Source organism: Rhamphochromis longiceps, linkage group LG14 (genome assembly GCF_057381845.1).
Source record: "Rhamphochromis longiceps isolate RC_006_pf linkage group LG14, R_longiceps_female_GT1.1, whole genome shotgun sequence".
In the NCBI taxonomy this organism is placed as follows: Eukaryota; Metazoa; Chordata; class Actinopteri; order Cichliformes; family Cichlidae; genus Rhamphochromis; species Rhamphochromis longiceps.
In genome coordinates this window covers 40,655,999-40,667,371 of record NC_140570.1, presented here as the reverse complement: position 1 = coordinate 40,667,371, position 11,373 = coordinate 40,655,999, and the positions used below count along the sequence as shown (strand labels likewise).

The window sequence follows — 11,373 nt, the reverse complement described above, 5'->3', positions numbered from 1 at the left end:
TTCAATTTATCAAACGTCTAAAGTAAAAAACACACAGATAAATCATAAATATCAAAAAGTATACGTATATGTACATAAAGGTAAATTAACCAACACATATATCTTTAAGTTTTTCAGTTTAGAGACTAAGCTGTTTTATTAGAGAAAAGGCATAAAAAATATTTATTAAAAATAATTAAATAAATAAAAACTACAAAAAAGCAACGCAAATTGTTAGAAATCATTTTGACAAATGAAGAGGACATGAATTTAAACTTGCTACAAAGAAAAACGGAAGAGGAAAAATACAACTACATACTATATATGATTGTTATTTGCCACAAATGATTATGGCAGCCTTAAAGGTACATTTTAGTAAATAGATCAACATTTAAAATATTTCCATTATTTAACTATGTATTTTTTAAAAACACTTCGGGTTCGTAATTTCTCCTCAGAGTGAATACCTCTTTTGTACAAATCTTTGTTACGTCCTCACGCAGGTACGCCGTTTTCTCCAAACCAGCCAATCACATGGCGCACTCCAAGGAGAGCCACAGTGTGCATGTCGTTGTCGCTGACCGGGTTGGAACGGCAGGTAGGTCCTCCAGGTTTCGCTCCTCTGTCGTTTCTGAGCCGAGCGGTGTTTTTTCCCGGAGATGAACAGCGTGGGGGAGGCCTGTACCGAGCTGAAGCGGGAGTACGACACCTGCTTCAACCGCTGGTTTGCCGAGAAGTTCCTGAAGGGCGACCGGAGCGGCGACCCGTGCACGGAGAGCTTCCGGAAGTACCAGCGCTGCGTGCAGGCGGCCATCAAGGAGAAGGAGATCCCCATCGACGGCGTGGACTTCATGGGGCCCAACAAGGACAAGCCTGAGAGCTGATGGGGGGCTGCTGGGGAAATCCTACAAATGTACGCCACACTGAGCGGGGTCCACGAGGCCCACCGAGCATGCGCAGGAGCGGACAAGCTGCTGTCTCTGGGGTTAGAGGGTGAAGCGGCCCCTGAAAGAGCCGTCTCGTTAATTTTAAGCTTTTCTCTTTTACCGCACAGCTCTGTTCGGACTTCGTTTCTCAGCAGAGACACTTACCGCCCAGTTTTCCTCCAGAGGGCCCAGAGAGCTGCTGTCAGCCCTGAAACTGAGCTAAAACTGTCTGAATCCAATTACTAACCAGCTAAAGCTCCTCCATGACGGCCTGTGTGCGCGTTATGAAGCGGTGGCAGCCTGTAGCTATAAATAGCTCTAAATAAGATGTGATGCTGAAAACTCTTCCGACTGATGTCATGTGTGCAAAACTCAATCTTGCATTGTACGAATGAATTAAAGGGAGCTCGGTGTTGGAGCAGGACACGTGCACATGGTGTGTTTTTACTCTCTCACGGGTCGACGTCTCTCTTTATGTTTCTGCAGGTTTTTCTTGATCATTCGGAGTATTTTCAGTGTTGAGAGCAGTTCTGTCTCATATTCTTGCATTTCAGCGACAGACGTTCAGGTTAAACACGACCAGAGTTCTGAATCGGCTCCTGCTTTGCACTGAAAGCGCTTCGTTCGCTCACATCCCGGTGGAGCTTAGACGTATCAAACCCCTGCCTGGTCCTGGGCTCGGTTTGTGAGGGGTGTACGACGGAGGGAGCTTAATGAGCTCATGAGGCAGAGTCAATGTTTTCAGTGCCCTAAAGGTGGCGCTATTTTCACCATGACAAATGCTTAGAGTTTGAGCTTAAAGTCAGCTGGGAGCACCACACCGACTGCATGCATCCAGCCAGTAACACCAGTAAATGAATGCAGCTGTCCAAACAGGTCATCTGCTGCCAAGATTCAGACTGATGCTACTAGAACACAAGAAAATGAATCAGTTTCATCTGCAGGCTGTTAATCAAGAAGAAGACTCGCTCATTAATTTCACTTTGGCTCGTCGGGCAACAAACTAGAATAGTTTACGTTGAGGCCGCGGGACAGAGAGCCTTAATGTTTAAATGTTTCCCAGCTGGAATGTTAGAGATAAACAGCAGCACTGAGTGCGCTCAGAGGTTCCTGCAGTGTGTCTGGTTATTACACCAGGATTTTCTGCACTATTACTCTGTGTGTGGTATTTCACTATAATGTTTGAGCATCTTTATACAACCCAAGTACAAAATAGTTAGCTGTTGTGTAAAATGGAAATAAAAGCAGTGCAGTGACTTCAAGTCTCAAACTGTATTTCATTCACAGTAGAACACAGAAACATATCAAACTGTGAACATGAACCATGGTGATAAAAATAGGAGCTCCTTGTGAACATGATGCAGCGACACGTCTGTAAAAGTAGGACAGGTCCATGTTTGCTCTCTAACACCAGTCTGATGGAGGATTCCAGCTGCTCAGCAGTCCTGGCTCTGTTTCGTCCTCTTGTTGCTTTCGTGATGCTCCAGATGTTGTCAGCTGGTCAGAGGTCTGGACTGCAGGCTCCTCTGCTCCGAAGCCGTGAGGCTGGAATAGAAGCAGTCTGCGGTTCAGCATCGTCCTGCTCAAACACAAAGGCCTTCCTGAGAAACATCAGCATGGAGCAGATGTTGCTCTTAAACCTGTTTATACCTTTCAGCACTGATGGAGCCTTTCCAGATGTGCCGGCTCTGAAAGTGTTCCACAGTTAACACAGTTTGTGTAGATTGGCGATTTTTCTGCTCATGAGTTGCAATATGATGCTTCCAGCTGTTTCTTCTTAACTGTCAGGTTCAGTCTGTCCAAGTGACACAGCATGTCGACCAAAAAGGCCAGATCCATAATCCACTTGAGGTCCGAGAGCACGGGATAGTCCTTCTCTTCCATAAACAGTTTCACGGCATCCAAAAGCTCAAAGAAGCGAGAGAGTACCTGGCCTTTTGACAGCCACCTCACAGCGGCAGGTCACCTGGAAGCCCTTGGTCCAGCTCAGCGATGAGATTCTTGAATTGCCTGTGGTTAAGCGCATGTGTGCAGATATAGTTGACGATTTCCATCACAGGCTTCGTGACGTTATCTAAATTCAATGATTTAGACACGAGTTGCTCCATGTGGATGATGCAGTGGAAATTCCAAAAGTCAGGAATAGTTTGGTCAGCTTTGCACAGCCCCACAAGCCCGTTCACAGATCCCATCATGGCTGGTGCTCCATCCGTGGCGGTGCAGTTAATTTCGTTATGGGCAGATTTGCTTTTTCAAATGCAGCCATCATGGTTTCTTTCACATCTATGCCACGGGTTCTGTCTTTTAATGGCACAATATCCAGGAGCTCTTCTTTGATCACACAATCGTTTGACACAGACCCTAAAATATTGCCAACTGAGGCTTGTCTTGTATATCACAACTCTCATCCAATGCGACACTAAAATACTCACATGCTTGAAGGTCAGAGTGCAACTGTGATTTAATAGCCGTGTTAATGTCCGATATTCTGTGTTCAACAGTGTGGCGGGACAGTTGGACGTCTGATACCACGCGTTTTAATTTGTTGTTTTCAGGAGACAAGATTTCAACAACGTCACTGAGGCATTTTTTAACGAACTCCCCTTCATTGTGTGGCTTTTTAGCCCGTGCAATGTTCCAAGCCAGCTGATAGGATGCGAGCGTTATGGTCTCTGACCCCACCTCCAAAGTGGCCCGAGCGAGCCCCAGGCCCCAGGCCCCGATAAGCGGCCGCCAAGGAGTGAGCCGGTGTGTACCTGGACGCCCACCCCCAGACACAAAGAACCACCAACGCACCGATGTCTGAGGGGGTCCGCCACTGGCAGGGGAAGTGGTGGTGGGGGGAGATAGGCCTCCAAACCTTGGAGGGCCTGAGATGTCCCCAGAGAGGTGGCGTCTGACACCCAACCTGACATATAGACACAGACATACAGGCACACACAGACACAAACATCCATTCCCACCCTCATGCTCTCATATGCACTTACTCCACACTCAACCAACGTGGAGACAGACATAAAGACACTGTACACACGATCACACTCCCCAAGCGTACTCTAAGAACTGGGTCTAGGTTCCCCTCCAGGGGGAAACTGCACCCAGACCCAGGTGGTGTTACCCTTTCCCCTGCGGTGGGGAGAGGCAGACCACCCCGACTCCACAGCAGCAGGGAGGCGCCACACTCCAGACCGCAGTCGGACGGCCAACTCCTCCTCCCAGCACCCCCGCCCCAACAGGCAACAGAGAACGGGGGGTGTGAAGACTGCAAACCTCCCTCCACCCGCTCATATGTAGCGTTGATTCATGTGTGTTCATGTGTGTTGGACAGCATTTTTAGCCCCCCAGACACCCACCATACCCTCACCTCGGTGTCACACTCTGAAACGATGTCTAACACTTTGATTAGCTCTTTAAAGGAGTTTAGAGGAGCCAGCTGAGTTTGGCTGCAAAAGGACGCTCACCCACCGGAACCTGAACACGAGTAGAAGGTATCCACGAAAACAGACTTGAAAACAGGCCGTATCTTCTCTCAAACATTTAGTTTGTTAGCATCTGGTTTAAATAAGACTCTGAAGATAAAAACAAACCCGACGGTCTGTCAGTCTCAGGGGGTAGATGGTTTCCAGCTGTTCATACTAAAGTGCCTAAACTCCCAAATAGTGGAGTCGATCCAGTTAATGTACAATGGGATTATACTGACATCTGTCAGTGCGCCCCAGGGCGGCTGTGGCTACAACGTAGCTACCATCACCAGTGTGTGAATGGGTGGATGACTGGATGTGTGAAGCGCTTTGGGGTCCTAGTAAAGCGCTATACAAATACAGGCCATTTACCATTAATGGGAAGTGAACGGTTCTTCTAGACTAGCTCACAGCAGGCTCCCAAAAGTTCTCCAATTAGGAGAAAGTGGGCCATTAGAGTCAATGCTGATTGAGGATGAACTGAGGGGCTTCGTAGATATGATGCCAAGCTACACTAGAACACTCCAAGCTCTAAAAATATGACGCTGGGACTTTCTCATTTGAAGCTCACTTACCTGGAAATAATTCATTTTTACCATCTAACTTTACATGAACGTTTATCTAACCAAGCTGTACAAAAAGACAGAAGGGGGTCATTTTATTCTGAAGGTGCAAGAAATAAGAGTGAACAGCGTGTATCAGTTTACATTCAAAATGAAGTTTATTGTACTGAACTAAATACAGGAGCATCAGATCAAAGCAGGGAGAGAATGAGCTTATTAGACAAGTGGAAAAAGCTTTATATGTTTCTGAGGTTTACATCAGAGCTGTATAGGAGCATATTTTGGCCACAGTAGGCGTAAGCAGTGCTGTCCTTGCAGCTGTCCATTGCCTTATAATGTCTGATGCATGAATAATGTGGCAGTGGCTTTCGACCGATCCTCAGGAAGTCCCACGTCCTCAGAAACCGTCGCACATTTCTGTGATGGTGTCTATGGTTGTGAAATATGTAGGCAGGTCTGTTTCCTGCCATCCTTGGTGTTCTTCCATCAGTTTACCAAGGCCAATAAACACACTGACCCAACACCCCCTTTTCACCCACTGTCCAACTGCTTGGTAGAAGCCTTATTAATATAATAATACTCATTATTAGCAGATACAAATACACAGATATTTAAAGCACATTAAAGTGACCAGTGTGCTCTCAGCAATTGACTGCAGCTTAGTTGGGACCTGACTGTGTCTTCTTTATGACGACATCAGTGAGACGTTTATGTTAGCTGATATGAGACTACAAGCAAGCTTTTTCCACCCAGAACTCTGCGTTAGCCTCTAGCTGCACCTCAAATACCACCGAGCTGCATCATGTATTCTGCACTTTATTTGTGTGCAGGTGGTTTAATAGAAAGTTAACGAAAAGAAAGTCATGCCATGTAGTCTCTTCTGAAAGTCCTAACAGTAGTCACTGTTAGATTTCTCAACAGTCCACAGAAGATTTTCAAGAAAGGTCGTTGCATTTTCCTCCTTCATGACCTCACAACGACGACACTTTGACGCTGTCTGCGGAGAAGAAACAGAAATACGTGTTATTGTCTGGAAGAAGATTGGAACACAACCAAGACTTGAAGGGCAGTTGGAGCATTCAAGGTTTTCACCAGAAACTTCCTACAACCCATAAGTCTTTGGGACATGGTGTAACCAGCCTTTAATGTAATGTTGGAGTACCCCAGGGCTCTATGCTAGGTCCTCTTCAGCTTCTACTCGAATGTTCTGCCTTGATGTTCAAATCAGTGCAGATGGTACAGTAATAGATTGTACAGTGCTGTTAACCAGTAACTGAAACAAAACTTACATCACAGTGTTGAAGTAAATATAGTTGGGACAAAAAGCAACACTGATATCTCTCCACGTGACACAGAAGTCAAAGCTGGATTCCCACCAGAAAACAAAAATTGTTGGGAGGGTAACGTAATCTACCAGCAATGCTCCTCACTGTGGGCTTTAATCCTGTAATGGTTACATTATCATTACAATTCTCACTTCTAAGTACCAAATGTGAACTTGTGCTTAAATAAACGAGCAGTTCCTCCTCTGAAGGAGTCAGTGAGGTGCCTTAAAAATCCCAGACACTGACTTTAAAATTGCATAATCCAATACAGGTGCAGGGGGGCTGAAGCCTATCCCAGCTACCACAGGGCATGAGGCTGGGTACATCCCAGACTGGTCACCAGTCTGTCGCAACCCTACCAGCGGCATGGGTTTGGACTGTGGGAGGAAGCCGGAGGGAACCACGCAGACACACAGAGAACAGAAAAGTCAGAGGGTGGAGTCAAACTCACGACCTCGTTGCTGTTAGGAAACAGCGCTAACAACTGCCAACGTGTTGGCGTACATGTCATCGTCATCAAATTAAAATAAATCTTCCCGGTCCATCACATAAATGTTTCAGAGGAAAGACAAACTTCTTGTTGTTAAGCGTTTAAGTTTTTATTAGTTGTTGTTTTTATTCGTACAGTGACTGAAAAACAACAGAGCGCTTTACATCAAGGCAAATATGTTATAATCCAAGTAGAAAGAAAATGAACACACAACTAAAAGAGAAACAACGTAACTGAAAATGACAGACATGCTAAAAACGTGATAAATATTAAAATAATAAGTCAAATAAAAATAAATATTTGGAGGAAATTGGACTCCATCAGGTTTCTGGGTGGAGTTTGCATGTTCTCTTCGTGTCTGTGTGGGTTCTATGTGTGGGTTCTATGTGCGAGTTCTATGCGTGGGTTCTGTGTGTGGGTTCTATGCGTGGGTTCTGTGTCCGGGTTCTATGTGTGGGTTCTATGTGTGGGTTCTATGCGTGGGTTCTATGTGCGAGTTCTATGCGTGGGTTCTATGTGCGAGTTCTATGCGTGGGTTCTATGTGTGAGTTCTATGTGTGGGTTCTGTGTGTGGGTTCTATGTGTGAGTTCTATGCGTGGGTTCTGTGTCCGGGTTCTATGTGTGGGTTCTATGTGTGGGTTCTGTGTGTGGGTTCTATGTGTGGGTTCTGTGTGTGGGTTCTATGCGTGGGTTCTATGCGTGGGTTCTGTGTCCGGGTTCTATGCGTGGGTTCTATGCGTGGGTTCTATGCGTGGGTTCTGTGCGTGGGTTCTATGTGTGAGTTCTATGTGTGGGTTCTCTGTGTGGGTTCTCTGTGTGGGTTCTGTGTCCGGGTTCTATGCGTGGGTTCTATGTGTGAGTTCTCATCAGGTCCTTTTTTTTGGGAAAGAGCAGCAGCTGTGGCATATCAGCTGATCCAGGCTGTTCCCAATCTTTCTTTGAAAGCAGGGGCAGAAGGTCATCTGTGGGAATATGTTCCAGGTTTGTGATTCTCAGTTTTGCTCTCACAGAATCACACGTGCAGGAAACCCAGTCACAGCAGCTAAACCCTCCTAAAGTCCAGACAAGCTCTGAGCTCGCCGTGACATTCATGAGTGACGTGAGAAGGTCAAAAGCACACGCAAAGAAAATATCTCATCTGTTCCACTGAGCTTCATAAAGTTTTCTGTTTCCAAATAGGAGCTCATTTTAACAAATGGCTTTAATCATAGTTGGTCTACTTAATAAACGACCACAGTATTACTTCATCAGTCCTTCCTTCAGTGGTTACTGTGCTTTACACAGGAAACAACTCTGTATGGCCACAACCTGAGCAGCTCCTGATCTTATAACAGTCATCTCATTAATTAGATATTTTTAACTCCTCACCCGTCCATCCATTCTCTGCCACATGCCTCTCCTCAGCCACCCCCTACATCTTCCGGGGTGACCCTGAGATATTTCCAAGCCAACTGTGAGAGCTCATCACTCTGGGGTATCCTGGCTCTCCTCTGGGCCTGTCGTGTTGGGGTCATGGATTCTCCAGTGCAGCAGATGTTGATTGTAACACCAACCTGTCTAATTGTTTTTAGTCTTTCCAGACCACAACTTTGTCGCGCCTCTCTTTGTTGCACTATGGGACTCCACCACAGCCTCCTTATCATAGGCCACTGACACACAGCTCAGATAGAAAGGAGTACTGGCTCTCTCTCTCCCTCCTAAATGACCCCAGAGGTACTTAAACGTGGCTCTGACCTGGAGTTGGCACTTCACTCTTGTCCAGCTAACAACTGCGGTCTCAGACTTGGACGTGCTACTTCTCGTCTCATACGTAATGCAAACTTCCACAATCGGAGCTGGAGGTCATTGTTCGATGAAGCCATCAGACCACCAAAGCCAACACCCTACATCTCAAGTCTTTCCATGAAATTTCCTTCAAAGTCAGCAGGATGATCAGGGCCTCAGTTTTGAATGCACAGTTTAAAAGAACTCTTACATTAGAAGTAATGTGAATTCCTCTTTTAGCTGTTTCTCATACCTGGTTTATCCTGGACGCCAGTCTACTCAGCAATCTATTCAATTTCTTCCACTTGGGCTCGAGCTCCCACTCATGCGTGAGGACAATAATTTCAGAAGCAAAACATTGCATCGTGGTCCTGGGACAAATCTGCTGGAGGGAGAGAAAGGAGAGAGAGCAAAGGAATGATGCCATGAAGGAAAAAATCACAGCAGTCACAGTCATGCGCAGCTTCAGAAAGCAGCTTTGCATGATTGGCGGTTCAAAATAATCCTTCTTTATCGGACACGTGGCCGCGGTGAACCCCCTCAGTTCATTCTCTGTCTAAAACATGCTGTTTTAGCTCCTCCCTCTTAAAGACCACTGTCCTCTGATTGGCTGCTCCTGACAAAAAGAGGGTTTAAACATCAAGTGGGTGGAGCTTCTGTGCACGAGATGACCATATTAGGGATAAACAGCAGCCTGTAGCCCGAGCTATACTGAACGCACACTGAGCTCATTTATCTGTCAGGGGTGGCTGGAGCTCAGGTGGCAGAGCAGACCAGCCGCTAACGAGAAGGTCGGTGGTTCGATCCCATGCAGCCTGCATGCCAAATATCCTCGGGCAAGATACGAACCCAATGTTGCTCTGAGTGTGAATGTGTATGAGTGTTAGATACTCAGTCAGTGCCTGTGTGAATGGGTGAATGAATTAGTTGTATATAAGAACCAGTCCATTTACCATTCATGTGGCAGGAAATGTCATACAACTGAGATGATGGGAAAATACCAAAGACTGAGGAGACCTGTTATTGTGTCGGACCCTGTGGGTCTCTGCAGCTTTCATCATCTGAAGAATTCCCAAAACGAGTTGGGCGACAAGCTCGAAGAAACCAAACGTGTCCATTTTATGTTGAAAAAGCTTTAAAAATGAAAATGTAATTTTGTCACGGTCGTAAAAATGACATCAATATTATATTTTAACTTTTATTTCCTTTTTTAATGATACGAGGATAAAAACGTCCACAAGCCGCGGTGCACAGCGCTGAGGGTGACTGCGTGCACGTGGAGGCCACAGGAAGCCGCTGCAGCAGAGCCACCAACACGGAGCTGCTGCAGACATGACATTTGCTCTGCCTCATGTAGAAAACGTTCTCCTCACCCTGAAGGACTGGACACTGATATTTATGCCAGAGTCTTGAAGGAACCCTGCAGTGTTCCCGACACAGCCAATGTCCCTGTTAATGAAGCTATTCTGTAACTTGACCCCTGACCCCGGCGTCACAGCTGTGCTTGTCTGCTTCCTGAAGCTGCGTTCACTCTCACTCACTGCATCCATCTGTTGCACTGTTACACATGAAATGTTTAAACAGCGGCTCCAGCAGAACATTAAGATCACTGAACACGGAGCACAAAGACCACAGTCAGTGCTTGACCTTTAACCTGAATGTGCACAAGCTGAAGCGATTAGTCAGCGGAGGATCTTTGCCTCTGTGTGTTGTAGTTATTAGTCTGTCAGGCATTTTTAGCTGCGGGCTGAAACGTGAGTCAGTGCTTTGTGCAGGCACATACCTCGTAGTCTTCCATGGTGGGTGTGTACAGGCTGCAGTTCAGCGACAACTGAAGGGAAAGAGAAAGTTAGCTGCACATGTGCGTAACCACCGAGAAGCGGAACATTTTCCAGGTACAAGAGCTCACTGTGTGCTGCAGACTGAGTGCACGATGAAACCCTCTGAGACCAGAAGCCCCCGAAGCCAAGAGCTCTTCAAGTGCGCTTGCAGGCTCAGCTTTCAGCTGCATGCTTAGTGCTAATTAGCAAACAACACTACGGAGCTACAACCACATCCACCCAGCTCGCAGCGCAAATACTTTTAGAGCGGACTCATTTTTCCCGGGACACTGACATCTGCTTACGTCATGTAAAAGAGAGGGTTTTTTTTCCAGGGAAAAAAACTCCTGTGGATTAATTTCGCATGAGTCACAACTGAAAACGATCTGCATGTCTGGGACTCAGAGACGATGCTCATTCTGCCGAAGCAGCTTTCCACGACTCTCAGTGAAAACAACCCTTCCTCCCCTCAGCTCGTCCTCTGTGTGACAAACTTGTTCTTTCTACGCAGAAGTCACTCTGCAGCTTAGGTGTGCGTTAGGTGTGTGCTGTACTTATTTTACATGACTCATCCTCCTCAACAATAAACGCATGCTTACATATCTTCAAGATAAGGCACCGAAGATACTGTTGCAGTTCACAGTTCACACACCTGAGTTCTGTGAAGTGCAGCAGTATGGATTGTAAAGCTGAGCAGGGTGAGGTACGAATCTCAAAGCCTAAAGCTGCTTTTGACCTTCGAGCATTAAAAAGCGTTCACGTTGCGTGATGTTGCGTGATGAAGTGCGTGTGTTTCTAAGTGAGCCATAAAGGCTTGCAGTCATACCTTTTTGGAGATGTTGGAGACTTTCTCCTTCAGGCTCTCGACCTGCACGTAGAGGTCCCTGCTGCATGGTCTTTGGGTGATGGCGATGATGTTGACAGAACACAGAAACACAAACACACTCACGAGAGCTGGCCTCTCCCTCTGCATGGCACAGGCGGCAAAACCATCATCTGCGTCACATTATCCTCTGCTGTCTGCTGCCCCACAACTCACTGCAA

At 46.4% G+C, this 11,373-nt stretch overlaps 2 protein-coding genes across 2 annotated transcripts; one reads left to right on the top strand and one right to left on the bottom strand.

The window, feature by feature from the left end:
- Window positions 1-521: 521 nt before the first annotated feature.
- Window positions 522-1,329, top strand: triap1 (TP53 regulated inhibitor of apoptosis 1). The gene has a single exon (XM_085429163.1). The coding sequence runs from the start codon at window positions 639-641 to the stop codon at window positions 861-863; it is 225 nt and encodes a 74-aa protein (XP_085285289.1). The 5' UTR covers window positions 522-638; the 3' UTR covers window positions 864-1,329.
- A 3,751-nt stretch (window positions 1,330-5,080) lies between these two features.
- On the bottom strand, window positions 5,081-11,309 carry il15l (interleukin 15, like). The gene is made up of 4 exons (XM_085380734.1): window positions 11,156-11,309; window positions 10,293-10,340; window positions 8,763-8,894; window positions 5,081-5,926 (listed from the first exon to the last, which is right to left on the bottom strand). The coding sequence occupies exons 1-4, from the start codon at window positions 11,300-11,302 to the stop codon at window positions 5,819-5,821; spliced, it is 435 nt and encodes a 144-aa protein (XP_085236860.1). The 5' UTR covers window positions 11,303-11,309; the 3' UTR covers window positions 5,081-5,818.
- Between the last annotated feature and the right edge of the window lie 64 nt (window positions 11,310-11,373).